The 23,918-nt window shown below is 40.2% G+C and overlaps 1 protein-coding gene across 2 annotated transcripts; it reads right to left on the bottom strand.

Annotated features, from left to right (window-relative positions):
* Positions 1-1,687: 1,687 nt before the first annotated feature.
* Positions 1,688-23,871, bottom strand: FBXO21 (F-box protein 21). Of its 2 annotated transcripts, none has more exons than XM_072142534.1 (12): positions 23,564-23,871; positions 23,135-23,270; positions 21,801-21,898; positions 19,830-19,951; positions 19,427-19,570; positions 17,685-17,818; positions 14,089-14,225; positions 13,086-13,262; positions 12,228-12,360; positions 10,865-11,049; positions 7,871-8,028; positions 1,688-4,353 (listed from the first exon to the last, which is right to left on the bottom strand). In XM_072142534.1, exons 1-12 carry the CDS (start codon positions 23,809-23,811, stop codon positions 4,166-4,168), a joined length of 1,860 nt encoding a protein of 619 aa, XP_071998635.1. In that variant the 5' UTR covers positions 23,812-23,871; the 3' UTR covers positions 1,688-4,165. The 2 variants fall into 2 exon arrangements, with proteins under 2 accessions (XP_071998635.1, XP_071998626.1); XM_072142525.1 differs by having other exon boundaries at positions 23,553-23,716.
* Between the last annotated feature and the right edge of the window lie 47 nt (positions 23,872-23,918).

Here is a 23,918-nt window from a genome sequence, read left to right as displayed (position 1 = left end):
ATTCAGACAGTGCCCAGTATAGGGCAAGAAGAAGGATACGAGGATAAAAGGGAATAAAAAAAAAAATATATATATGAAATTTCTTATCCACTTGGCTCTACAGGCTCTTCATCGGCCACTCTTTTTTCAAAGTATTGCTGGTCCTTACTTCAGGGATTAGAGGTCCATTACTAAAAAGAAACATCCGGCTGTGACTTGTTTAACTTAAGACATGAAGTAGGATTTTGGCCTCTTACGCAAAGAAAGAAAAGTTACATCTGTGAATAACTTTGTGGTTTTTCCTTTGAATCTTTTAGTTTTCTCCAAATCACATGATATGGACATCACGACTTGTGACCGATAACAGTGACCGGATCACACACTGTTTTCTGTGAACAGAATATAAAAGCACAAACTGTGAACACCGCATACAAATGACCTAAAGTCCCAGGACGGAGAAGAGTCACACTAGAAACTCATGGCTAAAAATAAATCCCATAGGTCCCATGTGCGTCTCTAGATGATGGAAGTCTCTTTCCTTTAGACTGTTGCCTATGAAAACCGGACACCACATTGGCCAGGAATTGTGGATGGTGATGGAGAATTAATCTGTCATCCAATACTTCAAGGTAGGGGGGTTAAACGGTTTGGCCACTCTTTTACAAAAACTGCCTTTGCCTTTACTGCATTAATAATAATCCCTGAATGTTCAACAATTGATTAATTATCCCTGATGTTTCCTTTATTTCTGTGTGCAGACTCTCTCTGGATGTTTGTTTACATCAATCCACTGATAAATAGGAAGGACCTGTAACTGGAGTTTATGACTCATCCTCTCCCCCCCCCCCCACTCTCCTTGCCTGTTAGTGAGACAGACTGAGGTAAAAAAAAAAAAAAAACATACTGAAGGCTGCCATTAGGACGGACCGAAGGAGTGAGAAATAGGAAGTTGTATGCAAATGCAAAGTGCAGTATGTGGGAAACAAGGAAAAGCTGCTGATCTCACAGGAGGCAGACACAGGTACATATACATTCAGAGTTCTGTCTAATGGAACAAAATGTATTGAAAAGTGGCCAACTCCTTTAACAAGAAAAATCCTGGATCTCATCGATTCTTCTTGCAGTAGTAATTGCCAGACGAAAATCAGTCCCAAAATAATAGCAGCCTTCATGAAATTTTCTGAATGGGTTTAATCTGAGCTTTACTAAGAATTAAGAAGGCTTGGGTCAGATCCCACGGGGGAACTCAAGAGTGGATAAAAGGACATCCTTTCAGAGGCTTTCTAAAATCTTCTAATCCAGCCATTTTCATTGGGTCATGTGTCCAGAAAAGCACTAAGTGCTGCCATTTGTACCGGTTTTAAGGTCTCCATCTAACCCTTTTTAGAGAAGATCCAAAATATTAGAAATATTTAGAGAAACCCAAAAAAGTCTTCCAGAAATGAAGGTAGATCTTTGGTGCTAGCTTCATCCTGCTCTGAAGCTGGGTCGTAGAGGCCTTTAGTTTTTAGGAAGTTTCTTTCAGCATCTATGCTGTCAATTGTAACTTAGGAAGGTTTAGGTGACAAAATAGACCTCGACACAGAAGACCTTGATTGAAAGGCCGAACCCAAATGTGCATGTGTTGCCAACACTTGTTCTTTTATTAGGTTGTAATGCAGTGCAACATTAAAGACATGATGAACAGAGAAAAGAACGCTAGGAAACAGACATTTTCCGATATTTATTCAGTCAGGTCCGTGAATGAATAGTAGCACCTGTGCCGGAGCATCCGGCTGTGACGAGATACAAAATGTACCTGGCTCAGCTTTATAGAAAGGGCTTTGCTATGCTGTGCCACAGTGTAATAATGGAAACTTCAAGAACACATTCCTTTCATCAACACAGCTTCCTCAGTAAACTCCAGCATAGAATATATTACCTAGAGCCCATTGACTGAACTGAAACTAAAAGAACACAAATGAAATATATCCTAGAAGTGGTTTTGGATATCATTATGTACAATGCAGGAAAGGAAAACTGCAGTCTAGCAGCAATTCAGTTTGTAAAGCAAGACAAGGGAAGGTGGCTGATAAAATAACCATTAGATGTCACTTCATTACTCAACATGGTGGATACAAAAATGAAACTCAAAATTTTTCTTTTTCAAAAAGTACATTGGTTTTGAAATCCTGGAAGTTCCTTTAATGCCTCTAAACAGACATTAATACATCTCTCCACAGTGATTTTTATAATCACTTTGTGACCACTGGACTATGATGTTGAGACGTCTAGATGATTATTTAAGGGTTAATAACTTTTTACGATTTCTTAATTTCTTTTTGCAGTATATTGGGCTTTTATGTGGTACCAAAACAGTATCAGTATCTAACATGTTTGTTAATTTTTCTCCAAATGAACTCAACATTTAAAAAACTTTTCATTTTATTTTCTTCCACCCATTTGTAAACAAATATAATAAATCTCATCAAATAGTATAATGCAAAAAAATAAATAAACCTTATTCTCCCATGTATGGAAATTTACCATTGCAGTAGTGGACCTACACACGTATGCCTGCACCTCACAGCACCGCGCTTGGTGTGATTCAAGGTAGTTAATGACTAAACTGTGAAGATATTTAGAAATGACATAAGAAGGTCATGGTTTAACATACAAGAAAACGTAATAAAGGAGTTTTTCTGGATTCACTCTGGTTAGGCTAGTTATCACATATAATAGAGGCTGCATGCCATTCACATATAAGAAGCAGCTGTGCCCCATGCTGTGGGTCCGCTATCTTTTTTCCCCCAGAGAGTTGATCAGAATTGGTACAAAGTCATATGCCCATTGATAATGATAGTAGATGCTTGGGGCAGCTAAACACACAGATTCCCAATTTTATTCCATCCTAATTCTAAGGACAAACTCACTTGAAGACCTTATGCACCAAAATGTAAAATGTGCCTGCGTATTATGCGCTTAAAGTATAGCACACAGACAAATTGATGTCTGTGCGTTCACACACAGCTGTCTGACACAGCTACCAAATCCAGAGCAGATCCTATTCCAGCAGTCATCTTGACCCGTGCCACAAATAACACACTGTGTACTGGTTGTAGCAGCCGATGAAATGCACACGTTTCTTCCGGAATTGTATCTTTTCATAAAGATTTTTAGTTGTACAGAAAAAAGCAGCTATACATAAATGTATAAATACTAAAGACACAAATATCATACTGCACTTTTACTGAAAAAACAAACTCCCCTTCTACTCACATAACTAGAGAGGTCCACATGTAAAGAGCAGCAGAGATGAAAAAGGGATCTGTTCCCTTATCCAAACCAAAAAAAAAAAAAAAAGGTTTGTGTTCACTGATTTTCTTTTACTAGAATCAGTAGGGATGGGGTTATAAAGAGCACACACTAGACTAGAGTACTCTACAGAATTGCACTAGAAGTAATGCACCGGGAGGTGGTGCAGGGCAGAAATGCACCCAAGTGGCCATTTACATAAAAAAAGCCTTGTGGTTTAAAAACATTAAAATATGTAACACAGACAGCAACACAAAAACAAAATATATATGTAAGTGCTAGGGGGAACACAGGCTCCAATTTATCACCAAAAAAGTCCTATCTGCACTTAGATTCTGTCAAGAATCTCTGATTAACATTGAGGCATAAAATTTGTGTCAAAATCAGATTTCAGCTTCCTGAGGCTACAAAAGCCGCCGGCTGCACGTACCCCAAGATAAGCTTCAGAATAGACAAGAGAAATATAAGAATACAGTAATCTAGTTATATACAGATATGTTTCATTAACCCCATATAAGATGAACACATTATTCTCCCCTGTAGAATAATGACAACCATAGCTGTGTAGTGATGCTTCCCATGACGTATAGAGGTAAGTAATGTATCCAGTGTGGCGTCTTGTAATATGGACCTCATATAATAGCTAATGAAAGCATACAATTAGCTATATGACAGTGAAGATACTATACAGCATGCTATGATATATATTCATGAAGATGTTCTCTTCTCACAAACCTCGAGTCCTATTACTATGATGTGAGCCCCATTCTCAGCAGCTGTAACCGGGATATGAGTAGAGGTGTATTGGAGTGGACCCCATGTAACAGTGCTTGCATAATGGTATCCTGCATGTGCATCGGGAGCTAAAAGAGCTATAAATAAAAGACCCAAATCAGGGTCCCAGTGGAGGAGTGTCCGATTGTCTAAGCCTGCTCTGCTGAATGGTGAAGTCAGTGTCTTCTGGATACTGAAGCTGTAGTTCTTTATTTGCTATATAGTGCTCTCCTGTAAACTCAGAGAAGTAATGGGCAATATCAGGGTGCTGAATCGGTCCTGGATCTGGATGAGGTTCAAGATTTTCTGTGAGGGAGAGAAGAATAGAAAAGATTAGTACATGTTGGGGATTTATCTATTCATACAATACAATACTCTGAGAATCACCAGCAGGGGCTGGCAGTGTATGGGGGCAGATGAGAACCAGGAACAGAGAGTCTGGCTTGGTTGCAGCCTAGCCGCAGGGGTTATGGTAGAACAGTCATAGTGTAGGCCTCTTCCCCACTCAGGGCCAGCAGGGTGAAGAAAGAATATAGGCGACAATGGGTCCTGTCTGATGGTACAGGGGGGGACCATGATGTTAGTTGTTGTAGCCAAGTTTTCCAGTGTATTAGGAGGACTTGCAGAGAGCTCAGCAGTAGTAACAGGCTGTGCAAAGCTGTGGTGCAGATACCCTTGTTGAAGGGGTAGGAATTGCTAATTCAGGGTGGAGGCAGCTCTAGGACATCACACTTACACCGCAATGACTGCTAGTAAATAACAGCCAGAACAGAATGTAGCCATAAACATTAAGTCACAGAAAAGAAAAGGTCCTTAAAATCTGCTGATCTCATTTAGGTCCAGTACACATGGTCACAAATAAAAAGACAATGGCATCCATGTACAAATAATATTTCTTTCTATCAGCTGCTTTTTTAGCATGGCTATGGACTGTGGGAAACCAAGCGCAACAACGTCTCTTATCACCAGGGCCGGTTCTAGACAAAGTGGGGCCCTGGGCAAAACTAAAAGTGGGGCCCGAAATAAAACTATTTTATGACCAGTCACAGTCAGCAAGAGGCCCCCTTTAGTATGGTAAAACAAACTGTAATATGGTAGAATTTTATAGGAGATAGATAGATGATAGGGAGATTTATGGGCAGCATGGTGGCTCCGTGATTAGCACTACAGCCTTGCAGCGCTGGTCGACATCTGCAAAGATTTTGTATGTTCTCTCTGTGTCTGCGTGGGTTTCCTCCGGGTCCTCCAGTTTCCTCACACGCTCCAAAAAATTACTGGTAGGTTGATTAGACTGTGAGCCCCATTGGGGAGAGGGACCGATATTTTCTGAAAGCAGACACTTGCCCCATTTTCAAAATTGCTTCAAAGAGTTTATAGACATAGGCGCCTTCATGCAATTTTGATTCAAATTGAAACATTTTATAAAAATATACTTAAAATTTGACTTTGATGGCAAAAAATTTGATCCAAACAGAAAATGTTTACCTTCACATCTCCTAAATGTAATAGACGGACATGTGTAGAGTTCACAAATGTCCCATATTGATATGTTCACATAAATAAATCCACATAATATCACTAAAACTGTAATAACTAGATATCTTCTTTTCAGCTAGAAATTTTTAGACAGTCACAACCTGCAAAATATATCAATAAAACAGAATAAAAAGAAAAGGCGCCATAAAACCTACAGAATTTTGAAAGCAGACAACCAGGCCATGCATTTGGCAATTAACATTCAAAATTTCCTCTAAAATATGTACAAATCCAGATACTTACATAAAGAAAATATACTTTCCTAAAACAGTAAGATGTGAGGAGATCATACAGACCCCACACCAATACACTGTATTCACCAAAATATGCAGCAAATGGAAATGCAGAAAATTCACACAGATGTAACATTGTCTGTTCCTTACACAATAGTAACCCAAATAAATAACTATATATCCATAAACCTCTCTAATGAGATAATAAAAGTCACTTTTAGATGTGCGCCATTGTATTATCCGCACAATAACAGAACCCTCCCCGCTTCATAAGAATGAGAGTGAGAACGTCATAACATGGGTGTAAATAATGGAGGATGGTGGGAAATAAGAACTTTATTACAGAACATGTGTGTGTTTGGTGTTACATATAACTTTATGGACATGTTCTGGTCGCGGTGTAGTCACATTAGGCGAAGAGGATTGAATGTTCATCGTATCAGTCAATTTTCCCAACAAAAAAAAAATAAAAGGGAATAAGAGAGAAAGGGCCACATTTATCACTTTTGTGCGCCTAAGTGTAGTAGTTGCGCCTAAATTCTGGCGCACTGTTTTCCAGAATTATCACAAGCTATAACCAACTGTGATAAGGTAATTTTCTGCCTCTTATTAATCACTTTACTTTAACACAGTTTAGGCGCAATTAAGGCATAATGTTAGATTCAGGCACTTACATGTCATCCTGCTACAAGCTCCTCTCTGCTTCTCCCACATCCCAGAATGAAGATAACACCCACAGCAGCACCCAGGTGTGTGACACCCAGTGACCTCCTCAGCAGGGGCTTCTCCTGGAGGGGATCCCCCAGTGCTGGTCTCCTGCTGCACCCCTGTAATTCTGCACAGTATCCTCCTCAGACACACTGGTGATACTGTGCAGAATTACACGGGGGACACTTGTCTGTACTATGTGCAACATTCTGTAACGTTCTCTTCTCTCTTGCTTTGAGCTCAGGATTCTGCAGAATGTTTTGTAAATAGAAGGTGATGAACTGTAAATAGAGTCTGCAGCTCCTGTCTGCAGAGTATCTCATGTCTGTATTATCTGTACTCATGTCTGTAATGTCTGTATTATATGTTCTTGTGTCTGCAGTGTCTGGCTGAGCTTTGCTGCTAGAAATGAGCTGTTCTGCAAAGGGGCTCAGTGCTACTTCTCCGTTAACGCCACCTTCCGGCTGGAGTGTCTTTGCGCCCGTTTTTGCGGCCAAATGAAAAGTCGCAAGTGATGAATATCATTAAGAGCAGCAAAACATCTGGATTGCTAGGATAAATGAGGGAAAGCTGGTTATTTTTGCTGCGCAGCTAGTTTGGCGTTTAGTCGCAAAAAAGGCGCAAAAACAGTGCGCCAGAATGAAAATGCGCAAAAACAACAGAAAAAAACGATTGATACATGTGGCCCAAAGTGTGTTCTTAGATCGTTCTGCATAGAGAAGGGAGAAGGGTTAAAAACATGAATATTAGTTGATATTATCCCTTCTCAAAATGTAGTAACATATAAAGTGAACATTTCCATTATCTGTGAGGTGCAGCAGCTCCTGTGTGCAGCAAATGCTCCCTGCAGTCTGATGGCTAAGAAGTGTGTGTGTGTGTGTGTGTGTGTGTGTGTGTGTGTGTGTGTGTGTGTGTGTGTGTGTGTGTGTGTGTGTGTGTGTGTGTGTGTGTGGTACAGTTCATAGAGCTGTATCTCTGGCTCTGTGACACATAGAACCTTACTTCTTTTTTCCTATTTCCTTTTATATGAATCTAAATTTGTGTTTCTATGTTTTTGTAAAACGGAGATATTAACTGTTAAACTGCCGTTGGAAGTGATTTTTATATATAAAAATGGCACCTGATATTCTCACTTTAAACCTGAATATCTCTGGATCCATGGCACCTAGAAACACAATTCAAGATTCATTTGAAAGAAGAGGGGCCCTGGGCCCCTGCTTATCACATATCACACCACAGTATTTGGTGCATTATAGATGCCTGTAAATATCGATGTTAAATTGCCAATAATATTCCATAAATCATGGAACATCCTGCCCCAATATCAGCTAGTGGTCACTACTCACCCTGTGCAACATAACTACAAGATCCGTCTTCAAGCAAAATGCTGTAAAATGGCTGGTTTGCTCCTTGAGGGAGTTGGTGTACACTCAAGTTTTCAATCCAGTCTGGTGGCATCATGCACACAGGATCCCAGCCAAAAATCACACCGCTATAACCATATCTATATATTTCAAAGAAAGAAGACAGAAAATAATAAATGTAAACATAAAACAATGTAAAAGGAGCATTTCTAGAGATTTTTTTTTTTTATTCCTGGTCATTATAGAATCAGTGGGTGTCGAACACCAAGTAGCTTTTTAACCCCCTACGTGCACCTGGATGTTAAAGTATTTCCCAGCGGGAAGATACTTCCCGCACAGGGACATTCTATAATGCCCCGCTTCTGGGACCGGCTCACGAACAGAGCCGGCACCAGAAGCAGCAGCTGTCAGCTCTAACACTCGCGAAAGGAGTCGATTTATGACCGCAGCGTTTAAGGGTCTTCCTATGGAACGGATCCCCCATGCCGCTTAGCGGGGGATCTGATCCACTTCTGGGCAGCCCCAAGGTCTGCCAAATGCCCCGGGACTGCCCGATGTTCTTGCCAGTCAGACTGTAAACTGTCTGCGCATGCATCTGAATGCTCAGACAGTTTATACTGCGCTATAATGAATTAGTATTGTAGAGCAGTGTATTGTACTTGAACCTGTGATCAGAGCATTGGTGGTTCAAGTTCAAGTATGTATAAGCAAAATAAGTTAAAAACAATAACGTTTAAACATTAGAATAAATGAAAAATAAATACATAAAAATATAAGCCCCTAAAATGTCACTTTCCCATAAAAACACTTAAGTATAAAAAAACACAAACACACAACCCCCCCCCCCCACACACATATTTGGTATTCCCGCGTCCGTAACAATCTGTATAATAAAATAGAATCATTACTCAACCTGCATGATAAACGCAGGGGAAATCAAAAAAAAAAAAAACTTTCAGAAGATAATTTTTAATTAATACCTTTAAAAAAATGCTCTAAAAAGTGATTTAAAAAATGTGACACACTGTAAAATAAGACCACTAAAAAGAACAACTCTTCTTGCATAAAATAGGCCCTTAACCAGATTCCTCAGCCTAAAAATAAAAAGAAAAACATGCATAAGAAAAGATGGTGATGCCAAAATGAACAAGGATTTCACCAAATTAGTTTTTATTCAGTAAAATTGAATAAAACACACAAACCCCCCACATATTTGGTATTGCTGCTTCCAGAATCATTATTAGATCTGCAGTAGTGAACCCCATAAAAAACAACACTATAAAACACTCCTAAAAAAGATAATCTTAAATACCCTTTACAAAATACTCTAAAAAGTGATTTAAAAAAGTTACGCACTCTAAAATAAGACCATTAAAAAGAACAATGCTTGGAAAAAATAAGCCATTAACCAGATTTGTCTGCCGAAAAATAAAAAAAATTATGCATATGAAGTCGGTGCTGCTAAAATTAACAACATTTTTGCCAAATTACTTTTTATTCAGTAAAAATGGGGAGGGGGGGGGGAACTATATAAATGAGGTGTTTTCGTAATCATTTTTATGGTTTGGTAAACGGCCAAACACAAAAAACTCTTCCTAAACATTGATGATTTTCATTTCCTCCACCTACAAAATAGTTAATAAAATCTCACCAATTAGCTATAGATGCCCCAAAATTATGTACCAGAAAAGTGCATCTCATGTGGCAAAATAAGGCCCTATAGGTCCACATTAAAATAGAAACAAAATTATATCCTGTACAATGTGACAATGAAAATCTGCCCCCTTCCATTCTATGCGCGGCCGTGCGCCTGTACAGCAGGTTACCACCACATATGGGGTATTGGTACTGGGAGGAATTGGGTATCAAACTTTGTAGAGCCTTTTTTCATTTAATCCATTGCAAATGTTTAATTTTCCACCCAAAATGAATGAAAAATATTACAATTTGTAGACCACACCTCAATTTTATTTTAACCCCTATAAAACACCTAAAGGGTTAACAAACTTCTTAAAAGTGCTTTTTCATACATTCAAAAAATGTGAAAAATGATACCCAAATTCTGAGCCTCATAACATTCTATCAAAATATTTGAAATCTTAAAAAACCATGCCAACATAAAGCAGACATTTAAGAAATGTAAATTATGAATTTATTTGGGTGCTATGACTATCTGCATCAAAAGTAGAGAATTTAGAACTTTGAAAATAAAGAATTTTTTTGAGGCAATACTGAACATTTTTATGATTTACTTTTTTTCCTATGTGTTTTAGGGAAAGGGGGAGTGATTTGAAATTTTTTTTTTTAATACTATTTTAGGCCACCTAGGGGTCTGATCACTTATACAATACAGTATACTGAAACACTATTGTATTGCAGGGTGTTGTGAATACTCTGCTGCTGTATTACAGTTTATCTCCGACAGACTGTAATACAGGATTCTGAAAGAAAGCTGTTGGAGCCTTTAAAAAGGCTTCCAGCTTTTATGGCAACCAATCAGTGCCCTCTGATGATGACACGGGGGGCGCTGATCAGCCATAAAATATAGGGGCGCCCATATGTAGCACGGTTAGGTGCCACAGTCAAACCCAACAGGCTAACTGCTGCGCCAACCACAGCAGTTACCAGCAGGTGTCAGCTGTGTAATATACCTGCCACATACGGAGAGGGCTCGGTCCGTGAGCCTTCTCTATTCTACCCCCGGATGTGAAGGGATTAAAAGCTCCTTTCTATCTGAGCCAATTTTGCAACCACCGTAGAAATGAATAGGAATTACATAAATAGCAGTAGCAGAGTGAGCTTAGCAATTTCTGTTACCTCCAAGTTGCAGAGATGCTCATTGTGTAATGCCATTTCTGCAAGTCCTAGTCACCTATCTGGAAGTAACAGCAACAGCATAGAACAAAGTTTGTCTGTTTCCGCAAACCTGACTAGCTTAGAGTGGGATCTCCACGTCAGGCATCAATCAGATCCTACCTCTTGTGCCTCACAAGAAGTCCCACAGAATAACACACTTCTTTCTCACTGGATCTGAGCTTCACGTTTGGTCCACTGTCCTCTCGGCGCCTCTCTATATGCTCCAAAGTATGCTGGACTAGATACGCCACAGCACCATGCTGCGAAGGGTCCAGTGCTTGAATATTCTGCAGAATATCTAAAACCTAAAAGAATCAGCAGAGTATTAAAAGTTTAATGCAATGCTTCACACAGCTTTAGTTTTCTTTACAATAAAATGTTTGACTTCCATGCAGTTCACATAGCGACCGATGCTACTACTATTAATGGCCAACATTGGGAGAGAGAAAAAGAAGTGGACCGCACATCACACAATGATCTATTGCCACTACAAAACAAACTTGAAGTTACATTTTGATCAAATTGCATAAGCCCACTAACCTCTTCACCGTGACCTTGTTCTAGCGGGTCCCTACGCTATTAGGTGCGAAGCAGCACCAGCAAGGACCAATACCCATACTGGTGAGAATAGCCCCCACTAGCACTGCACCATAGAAGGAGAACCCTCATTTATTTTCCTTTTTTTTTCTCCTGGTACCAAGCACTCCACCCCATTTGACCCAGGAGTTTTTAAATTTGCAGGAGACTGCATGTAGTGGCCGCCTACTTCCTCTCAGCCAGTGTCTGACATAAAACAGTGAGTATTCAAGACCTGTTCACACATGGCGAGCATATAAGACCTGTCCACATCGTGTGGTATTGCATGGAAACTGCATCTTCTATGGTGCGGTGCTAGTGGGGACCCGGGCCCGGGAGCTATGAGGGGCTATGCCTGCCTGTATGGGTTCAGGGGAGCTGCTGGGTCTTGGTCCCAGCGGGTCCTGCGTTGCAGGTGGTGGATGCCATGTGATGCCGCACCTAATAGAATAGGGAGCCACTACAACAAGGTCACCGTGAAGTGGTTAATGCTTATGCAATTTGTTTAAAATGTAACTAGGAACCTGGAGTTTGTTTTGTAGATGTAGCCTAGCGCCAATAGATAGTTTTATATTTTGTGAGTGTGCGGTCCAGTTCTTTTTCCTCTCCTAAGGTTGGTTTACTACTAATAATGGGACTATACTAAATCATTTTCTTACATACGACTTTTCATGTTGAAGCTGCTCTGGGAACTTGTTACTACACAAAAGGAAAGGAAGAATCATTTTGGGCGCATTCATGTTCCTCCTATACAATACCACATTAGGTCATACAAGACCCCTAAAACGGAGAGGCAATATATTTCACATTTGCGCAGCACAAGAAGATGCAGAAGACATTTCCAATAGCGGTTTTATCTGAAATGGGTATGTTCTGCATGGCTATAAAGGATATATTTAATCCGTACCTTTTCAGGCCAGATCCCCAAGTGGAAATATAAGCGAGCTTGTAGCAATAGATGCTGAACACTGTCTGGATACATAGCCAGGTACAGATCCAGCGACACTCTCAGCAGCATAAAGCTCCGATCTTTACTTTCCCTTAAAGAAATTAGAATGAGAAAATACATACAGATTGTAGACAGCAAAAATCAACCACTTCATAATGTATGACTGGTATCAGCATTGTCATTATATGACCAGATGCCAAATCTGTAAATGTCAAATGTGCCTTCCAAGTCAGACTGAGTCTGTCAGAAGTTATGACACTTCAGCACCGATGTAATTGCCATACAGAGGCCCTAGAGATTGGTTTTAACATACCTGGGGTCACAGTTATGCAGATTTCATGTAGCCAAAATTTAATTTAAAATGTACCATATATTTCATATTTATTCAAAAATTGCCAAAAGAGGCAGCGCTGCTTTAAAGGGAACCTGACAAGTAAACATACTTACCCCTGCTGTGGCAGAGTGATATCTCTAGTGTCCCATTAAGGAATTGCTAGAATCACTCAGTACAGAGGGGGACAGTGTTCAGTACAAATGGCCAGGACGATGCTTGTGTTTGCACCACTATGCACATTGGAAGGCCATTCATAACCATGAAAACCATGTTTTATACCACAGAATGGTTTTGCATAGAGATAAACTATTTCCATTTTATCTAGATATTTTCTTTCCCAAAACCCACAGCACCAAGGTACAGTAGCAACACCGTGATGGTGGTCTGATAACAAAAAGCAATGAACTGTCAGACCACAAAAGGGTGGATGTATTATAGAGATTAATATATCAGTATAATTCAATAGCATTTTACTATCTCACCTTTTGCCCAGGTTAAGAAGGTTTCCCACCATTCGCTGCAGGACTTCCTTAGTGCTCACTGCTGCATAGAACTCTTCAGTAACATGTTGCCCAATCATGTATTCACATTCCTTTGCTGTAAGACATTTCCCATTTCCAAATGCATCCACATATACATAATCCGTGATGATAGAAGCTCTATAGGGGGGAAAAATGTCATCAGGGTTTATTTAAAGACAAATTACAGACTGTCACAAAAAAGTTTCTATACATTGACCTGGGAAGGATTGGAAATATTATCAACTGTGATAAAGAAATACATCTCTACAAGGTTAAATTCACACCCGTGTTCAGAGCATTCTGCAATAGAGGAAAAAAATAGTGCAGCAGCCAGCATCTTTTTTTTTTTCTTGCCGTTCTTAGTTTCCGAAGACTCCTTTTAGGAGTCAAGTGTGAACCGAGCCTAACTTATCTGTTTCAGTACAAGTTCTGGTTCCATTTGCCGAGTTTCCACTAACTCATTTTAGGTTACAGAGGTCTTCTCCACCCCTGGGGTTAAAAAAAAAAAAAAAAAATCACCGCTGTCCCATAAGGTGGGATCCCACAATAAAAAAAACCTAAGATTTCTAGTGCGAATGAAGCCAGAGAACACTTTATATGTGCATAAAGAAAGTAGTGCAGAACATTTAATAGATGTATATTGGCAAGTTACTCAATATCTTGCCACACACACATTACAGAAAACCTGTAAAGTAAAGTGGTAAACTCTTTTAAATAATACTTAAAAAGCATGAAAGTAAGCAGCATATGAATGGAGCTTAGCTGCAATATCATTCACTACCCACGGTCAAATGTGGCACTTTTTATGGGGAAATAAGCAGACATGTTTTGCAACCTCCAAATAACCCCCTTTAATAGGCAACAAAAAAAAAAAAAAAGACAGTGAAGATCTTTAAAGATAAAACATGAAATAAGATATTCCGACTGTTGATCATGCTTCATTTCACAGACAATTAATGCATACCCTTGGGCACGCTGGCACCAGCGGAGCATGAAGTGATGAGGAAAGTTGACTGGCTCCAAGCGTATTCCCAGGTGTTTGGCCAGAGTAAGATATAGCACTGACAGACTGATTGGAATGCCCGTCCTATTGATTAGGACCTAGAAAACAAAGGAAAAAAAATTCTCACAAATTCCTGGCCAGAAAGAACAGAAGACGAATAAAGTTAGATACCTCATAGAATCCAATAAAGTTTACAATGGGCATTCCTTTCACACTGCAGAAATGGTTCAGTAACATTCAACATTACTAAGGCTACATGCAGGAGAATGTATATTTTGGACATGTGCTAGCCATTGTTTCAAAAGCTAGCACACACCCCTATGTCTTTCTATGGGAGAATACACATGACCAGGGTGTTCATGGTGAATTATAGAGAAGTTATTTTTGCCCAAGTTTGCGGCTCAGGCAATCATTTTGTGTGTGAGACGATGAAACACGGCCCATTCTTTGCAGCTTGTTAAAAACACATATTGGTGTGCAGGAGACCTAATATACATAATATGTTACATACAGAAGGGTTTATTGATACTTGACTGCAGATCTCTTACCAATCCGGTGTACATGATGTTGTATTGTAACTCATACCATCATCCCCAAAGTCCATTATATAAAACATATGATATTATGTGCCGTATCCAGATACCTCTTGAACACAATGGATTAAACATAACAGCATCATGTGGCAAAGAAGGGCGGTGAGCATGGGACCCCAACAATGACCCATCAAAGCCATGGTCGTACAACACCTGGGAGCCAATCCCTCTCTGCTCTCTGATTGTTACTATAATAACAGATTGCAATAATCAGCTGTAAGGTGTCTGTAATGAAGCTTTATTGATAATCCTTGGTCCCATTACAGCAAAAAATGTTTAAAAACTCCAATTGTCACTGGGGCCAATTTTTTTTTTGTCTGGATCTACAATTATAGAGTATACAGTTTCGACTTACATACAAATTCAACTTAAGAACAAACCTCCGGACCCTATCTTGTACGTAATAAAACTAAAAATATAGTGTTCCTTCTTTGTATCTTCTCTAATTGATCTACATCTTATCTATAAAATGTCCCAATAATATATTCAATGTTTTATGTGCCATTTGAATAGTGATTTGTACATAAAGGCTGTCACATTCTAAAAATTCTGATGATCATTATTTGCAGTAGTTGAATGTAAAAAATGGTTTGCACACAGTGACCCACACAGTGTTCATCTGATAAAATGCCATTCCATTAACATTAGCCATAAAAATACTGTACCGGTACATATGCTTTAAGATTATACATGGGCCATTAACCCCTAGGCACACCAGGACGTTATAGTACGTCCCCGGCGCTAGATGCTTAGCGCACGGGGACGTTCTATAACGTCCTGCTTCTGGCACAGACTCACGAACGGAGCCGGTACCAGAAGCAGCGGCTGTCAGCTGTCTAGTACAGGGTGTTTGCGCTGTGGATCGGATCCCCAGTGCCGCTTACCGGGGGATCCGATCCACTTCTGGGCAGCTCCGAGGACTGGCATGTGCCCCGGAGCTACCCGGTCTCCCTGGCAGTCAGACCCCTTCCGGGTCTGACTGCAAACTGTCCGAGCATGCGCCTGCATGCTCAGACAGTTTACACTGCTCTACAATAAAATAGTATTGTAGAGCAGTGTATTGAACTTGAACCAGTGATCAGAGCATCACTGGTTCAAGTTCAAGTATGTATAAGTAAAAAAAAAAAAAGTCAAAAACACAAAGTTAATACATTAGAATAAATAAAAAATAAATGCATTAAAATATAAGCCCCTAAAATGTCACTTTCCTATAAAAACACTTAATAAAGTATAAAAAACACAAAAAACCCCCGCATATTTGGTATCCCTGCGTCCGTAACAATCTGCATAATAAAACAGAATCGTTATTAGATCTGCAAAGTGAACCCCGTAAAAAAAAACCCAAAAAGCTCCAGAAAAAAGATCATTTTCAATTAATACCCTATAAAAATGCTCTAAAAAGTGATTTAAAAAAAATGTTATGCATTCTAAAATAAGACCACTAAAAAGAACAATCCTTCTCACAAAAAATAAACCATTAAACAGATTTGTGAGGCGAAAAATAAAAAAGTTATGCATATGAAAGACGGTGATGCTAAAATTAACAACATTTTTGCCAAATTACTTTTTATTCAGTAAAAATGGGAAAAAAAATAAAAAATCTATATAAATGAGGTCTTTTTGTAATCGTGGCGACCCATAGAATAAAAATAATATACTATTTTTATGGTATGGTAAACAGCCAAAAAAAAAGCCCATAAAAATCTTCCTGAAAAGTGATGATTTTCATTTCCTCCACCAACAAAGAGTTAATAAAATCTCACCAATTAGCCTATAGATTCCCCCAAATTACGTACCAGAAAAGTGCATCTCATGTGGCAAAAGAAATAAGCCCCTATAGGTACACATTAAAAAAAGAAAAAAATTATAGCCTGTACAATGTGACATAGCTAATCTGATCTGGATGGCGCCTCCTTCCCTTCTATGCCCGGCTGTGCACCCATACAGCAGGTCACCACCACATATAGAGTATCCGTGTACTCGGGAGAGATTGGGTAACAAACTTTGTGGAGCCTTTTTTCATTTAATCCATTGTAAATGTTTAATTTTCCACCCAAAATGGGTGTATTGTGAAAAAATATTACAATTTGCAGACTGCACCTCCATTTTGTTTTAACCCCTATAAAACACGTAAAGGGTTAACAAACTTCTTAAAAGTGGTTTTTCATACGTTGAGGTGTGTAGTTTCCAAAATGGGGTAATTTACGAGTCTCACTATTATTTAGGCCTCTCAGTGTCAATTAGAAGTTGAGCAGGTCCATCTAAATACAGGTTTTGGTGATTTTACAAAAAATGTGAAAAATGGCACCTAAATTCTGAGCCTCATAACATTCTAGTAAAATATGTGGAATCTTAAAAAACCATGCCAACATAAAGCAGACATTTGGGAAATGTAAGTTATGAATTTATTTGGGAGCTATGACTATCTGCATCAAAAGTAGAGAATTTAGAACGTTGAAAATAAATAATTTTTCCAAATTTTTTCCAAATTTTGTTTTTTTTCATAACTAAACGCAAAAGATTTCATCCAAATTTTTAAACTAATTTGAAGTACAATATGTCATGAGAAAACAATCTCAAAATCCCCTGGATATCTCATAGCGTTCCAAAGCTATAACCACTTATAGTGACACAGGTCAGATTTGAAGAATGGGGCCGCGACCTTAAGGCCAAAAGAGGCCGAGTCCCGTAGGGGTTAAAGAAGCTCTCACATAAAAATATTTATACTCAGTCCAGAAAAGTAAATCATGTCAATTACAGGCGGTCCCCTACTTACGGACACCCGACTTACAGACAACCCCCTTTGCCCACTGTGACCTCTGGTGAAGCTCTCTGGATGCTTTACTTTGGTCCCAGGCTGCAATGATCAGCTGTAAGGTGTATTTTAACACATTTCATGACAACCTAAATTGAATATTACAGAACAAGAGAGGGAACACATTCAGTGGTTACTCACAATCCTACCTGGTGGATATATGAATTCAGTGGATTATAGAAATCTGCCACATTCCCTTTAAACTTCATCTCAGTAAATAAAACATGATTCAGAGCTTCCAGAGCTTGTCCCTGTAAATCGAGATCTTCTATGTAGGATTCACCTGTATTGACCAGAATGTCAAGTGTGTTATATTCTTGTACACGTAATGGAAGCAACATAACATAGCAAATCATTCCAGCATGGATTCCATACTACACAGCTAAAGGAAATGTATTAACCCCTTAGAGGAAATCTACCATTTGTTTTTATGCATTATGAACCAAACATACCGCGAGAATGCTGTAGCTACACAGATTCAGAAAGATACTTGTTTAATCCCTGAACCGAGTGGTTTTGCTCAAATTCAGGACTTTGGGAAAGCTGGGTGCAGACTGGCTTCCGTACATAAAAGAGCTGCCTGAACTGTCGAGACACGACTAATCAACCGGAGCTGGATGACTCATACATAACAGCTGGGGGATGGTGCAGCGATTGATTACTTCTGCCTGTTAGGGGTAACACAGTGATGACGTATTCTCAGTTTACGCTGGGCAGGACAAGGCTGGAGCGGTGCATAATTATGGTGAGGAGAAGCCCAGGAAGCCACAGGAGTGACAGAGCTTCATTATCATTATTTTATAATTTTTTTTTTTTCAGCAAAAACCACTCAGGTATGTTTGGTTCATAATGAATAAAAGCAAATGGTAGATTTCCTTTCATTCCGCAATACTAAATGTATAGGGTATATTAGCCCTTTTTTGACCAGGGGCCACTGGTGCCCAAATGTACAGGTCACAATCTATACTTCCTAGAGAGAACCATTTCATATTCCATGCTGTGCACTGGGAAGCTGGAAAAAAAATGTCAAATGTGATCAAGTTTGTAGAGAATAGCATTTTCTTTTCTTTATGGCTTTCGGTGTGTGCTCCAAATGACACCACAATTTTATTCCTTGTGCAAGAAAAAAAGGCCTACTGACCTTTATAAGGGGGTCATTTTTTGTAGGACATGATGACACTTACATTGCTACCATTTTTGGGACTGTATGAGCTTTTGATTACTTCTTATACAAGTTTTTGGCGTTGCTAAATGGCGAAAAGGTGCCATTACAGACATTTGGCCCATATTTTCCGTCACAGAGTTCACAGCCAGGAATAAACATTTTAATATTTTGGACGCAACGGTAAATAAGATATTTATCAGTCCTAGGGAAAGGGGGAGATTTGAATTTTTAGGTTTTACAATAATATATGCATCTTATTCCTCTGAACCTAGAAAATGGTGATGAAATGGCACTGTACATATCATTAACATGTTTTGGTAAATGTTTATTTAATTTTACCACTTTTTAATGAAACAGTTGTTATGATATGTAAACCTATTTCAAAGATATTGTCTAGGGAAAGGGGGAGAATTGAATTTTTAGGTTTTTCTATAATATATATAAATATTACCGTTTCATTAAAAAGGGTTAAGGCTAATTAAATCTGCTTGCTATGTTAGTGTAATACATACGTTCCTCAGACTTAAGACCATCATAGTCAGTCAGTCAGTGGCTAGCTTATGCATCTAATTTTCCATTGGTCTGTGTAGAGAGAATAGCACATGCAGTACTTTTGTCCAATTTTCTCCATGTTAACCTTTTCAGCTCACATATTCCCTTAGTTAAGCCGCCAATGATCTGTACCAATACACTGTGGATGACCGCCTAGTAGAAATGTCTACAAACCTGCCATAGACAAACTTGGATGTCTGCTGTTTTTTGCACTCAAGTAAACTTTCACCTTTCTTGTAATATCATCAATCTCTGCCTGAATATTCTCTGGGCTGACGTCTTCTAGAGGATTACAATACTGGTCGATGAGAACGGCCCCTGGGGAACGAAGAAAAAATAAATAATATATATATATATATACACACATTCGTTCCATTATCAAACATTTACACTTACATGTGGTGTGGTGAATTTTCATTATTTTTAATTTTTGATTATTCTTAGCTAGTGGCAATTAAAAAAAATCTTCTAAATGTTGTTGTCTGGTCCTTCATGATGTTTCTCATTATGATGCCCTATTCCCAACATCTAGACAAGCCTACAAATAGCTGGAAAAACAAAATTACCAATGACAAACCTTCCAAGATGTCTTGGCGATTCACAGGTGCCTGGAGAAAGGTCTTGAGCTTGCGTAGAGTCGCCTCTTGGCGCATAAAATAAAGGATTTTTTTTGCACAGTACTTTTGTGTCAAGCATTTCCTAAATTAAAAAAAAAACTCAAATATAATTCAAGATGTTTAAAACAATTTACTTTTTATCCATCAGAAGAAGCTTAAAAGAGTTATCACAATTAAAGAGCCTACTACTAATTTTGTGGAATATGGATATGAAATGTTTTAAAAGAAAAGCAGCATTTCAAGTTTGTAAAAGTAAAGCCAACTGAAGGATTATCTTTCTCTGTAAAGGGAGAAGACAGCAGACAACTACCGTAATAATAATAATTCTTTATTTATATAGCACACACAGATTACACAGCGTTGCTCAAAGCATGTCAAATTGGTCCCTGTCCCCATGGGGCTCACAATCTAAACAACCTAACAGTATGTTTTGGAGTGTGGGAGGAAACCGGAGGACCCGGAGGAAACTCACGCAAACACAGAGAGAACATACAAACTCTTTGCAGATGTTAACCTGGGTGGGACTCGATTATAAGCCGAGGGTGGGTAATGCATCGGTCATAGACAAGCCCCCCCCCCCGGTTATAAAGCCAGCAGCCCCTGCCCCCCCCCCAGTATATAGCCTGCTTCTCCTGCCTCACTATATAGCCAGCAGCACCTGCCCTCCCCCCAGTATATGGCCATCAGACCCTGGCCCACCCCCATTATATAGCCATCAGACCCTGCCGCCCAGTATATAGCCTGCAGCCCCTGCCCCCCCCCCTCACAGTATATAGCCTGCAGCCCCTGCCCCCCCTTTCACAGTATATAGCCTGCAGCCCCTGCCCCCCCCCTCACAGTATATAGCCTGCAGCCCCTGCCCCCCCTCACAGTATATAGCCTGCAGCCCCTGCCCCCCCCTCACAGTATATAGCCTGCAGCCCCTGCCCCCCCTCACAGTATATAGCCTGCAGCCCCTGCCCCCCCTCACAGTATATAGCCTGCAGCCCCTGCCCCCCTCACAGTATATAGCCTGCAGCCCCTGCCCCCCGCACAGTATATAGCCTGCAGCCCCTGCCCCCCTCACAGTATATAGCCTGCAGCCCCTGCCCCCCCTCACAGTATATAGCCTGCAGCCCCTGCCCCCTCCCCCCACAGTGTATAGCCTGCAGCCCCTGCCCCCTCCCCCCACAGTGTATGTACCTGCAGCCGCTGCCTCCCCCACACAAAATATAGCCTGCAGCCCATGCCCCCCTCCCAACCACAATATATAGCCATCAGCCCCCTCTATAAAGGGGGAAAAAAAAAAAAAGTGTACTCACCTTCCAACGTCCCTACTGCAGGAGCTCTTCTATACATCGATGTTCCGGCATCGCACGTTGCACGCACCCTGATGTCAGCCACTCGCTGACATGCCAGAGGATCAGTGTATAGAAGAGAACCTGCCTGTGAAGCGTCGGAAGAAGAGAACACTTTTTTTTTTTTTTTTTTTTTAAATAGACCTGTGTATAAGCAAGTTAGGGGTTTTCAGCACATTTTTTGTGCTGAAAAACTCGGCTTATACTCGAGTATATACAGTATGTTGTCAGTGCATGCATCCTGCCACTCACTTCAATGTCTATGGTGTGTAAGTTCCAGAACTCTTAAGACATTGAATGAAGCGGCAGGACGAATGCTCAACATGCCACTCCTTCGATTAGGGGTAGCTGAATTTCTATTTCTGGCAATTGTGCAGACAGAAATGCTATAAATTGTCAGAAATATTTAAATTTTTTGTCTATAAATTTTTATTAAAGGCCCTGTAATATCTGATCTGTAGAAGGACCCATGCTGTGCTGAGTGTAGACATTGTGCAGCACTACTGGAGGACTGGATCCTTGAAAAAACTAAATAAAAACAGCCAGCCAAACTGACTGAGCCAAATCATAGTGTGATAAACTGCAGCCTCTTACCCGTTCTCAGTTTTGAGGATGGACAACAGCTCATCTTCGATAAAATGTACCGGGTATCCAGAAGTGTCAAGGTCATTAAAGCCTTCACAAGGCATACGCTAAATAAACAGAAATACAGGTAAATAATCCATAGTTTATTTCCTTATAGTGAAGATTATACTATAACCTATGTATCCGCGGCATGTTACTGTTCCTGTGCATCTGACGATTAAGGCCAGTGACTGGCTGCAGAGTCCCCAAGAGCCACACTATTTCCCGGGAGCTCTGGCTGGGAATCAGAGGAATTGAGGCTACTACACAAATAGCAAGGTTTATTTTTGTTGATGTTGGCCTGGAAAACCTCTTTCGTGTCTGGCTGGTTTGCTCCATGTACAGGTAAATAGGGCTAAGCAAAGTGGCCTAAAGTTATGATATTTTAAAAGGTTCCTGCTCCAGCTAGTTGTTTTACGCCTAGGACACACTGAAGGTTTCCTTATATACTTCTCAAATTAAATTTTAAAAGCAGACAAAATATAATGAAGAAAATTATGGATTTTATTTTCTTAAAGATCACCAGATTTTCACTAATAAACCCAAATGATAGGGTCGCATAGCACTTTATCATTTCAAACTTAATTTTTAGCTAACAAAATTTCTGTCTCAGAAAATGAACTTTGTAAGCATACCTGCACCCTAGGGGTATTCCACTCATGAACCTTTACACTTTATGGGTAAGCTTACCGAATATAACTCTATATTCATGACTTAAAATATCATTTACCCTCCTGCATGTGGCACTTCTACCATCTTGAATTTTGATGAACTAGCTGTGAATACATACTATGATATATATATTACAATATTAAGTGACTACATTGTTGTAATTATGGACTGCTCTTGATGTGGTGTTATATGGACCTTTGGAAACAGTTTACTTGTGAGATAGATCATAGTAGTGTGATTTTTACTGGTATTTGTTTATAAAATGGATTAGGTTTTAAATTGTGTTGCAGTTTGTGGATTTGGACCAGTGTCACTCATATGTTTCGAATGTGATCTGAACTCTGCCAGAAGGAGTCACAAGGGATGAGTGTTATTTCTGCAGTCACTATGTCCCCAGCATCTCCCTCATTTCTTCCTCCGACAGAGCATGGGATGACTGAGGGAGGAATGCACAGCGACTCGCCTTAATAAAACTCGCCATGGGGGCTTGCTGCTCCTTCTGGCTGGGTGCCAGGTAGGCTTCCAAAGTGAATTTTGTAATTGGGGATTGGTGTAGGCAATCGTTATTAGTTAGGTGTTAAATAATAGTGTAATAATGACAATTATTACATGAACCCTGGAAAATAACATACATGCTCGATGATGAGCGCTTTGGAGAACACGGCCACTATTCTTTGAGCCTCTATGCCGGCCTTGTGTCTCGTCTTGTACTCCGCCCGCCAGTCTAGAAGGTCCAGTTGGTTGTAATATTTCATTATAGACGGCCACCTGGGTGACAAGAGAGAAGCTGTTAGATATGTGTCCACCAGAATCACAGTGTACGGCATGGACAGGATGGAAGCTGCATATTACGGCAGATGTGATGGAGTTTCCTCATTATTACTATTTTATCTGAAATATCACAGGTTGTAATAACACTTGGCATGAAATAGTTGAGATAATAATGTAATAAGAGTGATGACATCTGGAAGTGTCCATACAGCGCCTGCGTGTACACCCGGTGCACCCCGTACTGTGCTACCTCTGCTGCAGAGCGGCCTCTATACTGACCTAGCACTCACCGGGCACACAGCTGCCTCCGCCATACTTTGCCCCGGGCAGCGCACACGTCTCTCAGCCGCCGGCAGGTACAGGTGACACTGGCGATGTCCCTGTGTCCCAGGTCCCCGGAGCACAGCAGCAGCTCCAGCACTTCCCCCGGGAGGCTGAGGAGGCCCGGGCACCGCTGCTCCTCGCTGGGGGATTCTCCGGAACAAGCTCCATCCACATCACTGCCGCTTCTCCCTTCACCTGACAGGGAGGCCGCCATATCTTGTTTACATCGGTGACGCGGGGATGACAGCGCCGAAGGGAGTCGCACAGTGATGACGTCACGGTATTGTCGAGTCTGTGTGAGAAGGTGGAGGGAGCGCAGGA

This window comes from Engystomops pustulosus, chromosome 1 (assembly GCF_040894005.1).
Source record: "Engystomops pustulosus chromosome 1, aEngPut4.maternal, whole genome shotgun sequence".
Classification (NCBI taxonomy): domain Eukaryota; kingdom Metazoa; phylum Chordata; class Amphibia; order Anura; family Leptodactylidae; genus Engystomops; species Engystomops pustulosus.
The sequence above is the reverse complement of the archived record's forward strand: the minus strand, read 5'-3'. Positions and strand labels throughout refer to the sequence as shown.

Excerpts from the sequence above, each read along its gene's own strand:
- FBXO21 (XM_072142534.1), bottom strand. The coding sequence starts at position 23,811 with ATGGCGGCCTCCCTGTCAGGTGAAGGGAGAAGCGGCAGTGATGTGGAT. Across the intron at positions 21,899-23,134 it reads AAGCGCTCATCATCGAGCAT|CGTATGCCTTGTGAAGGCTT; the intron begins GTATGTTATTTT and ends CTGTTTATTTAG. Across the intron at positions 19,952-21,800 it reads ATCCTCAAAACTGAGAACGG|GAAATGCTTGACACAAAAGT; the intron begins GTAAGAGGCTGC and ends TTTTTAATTTAG.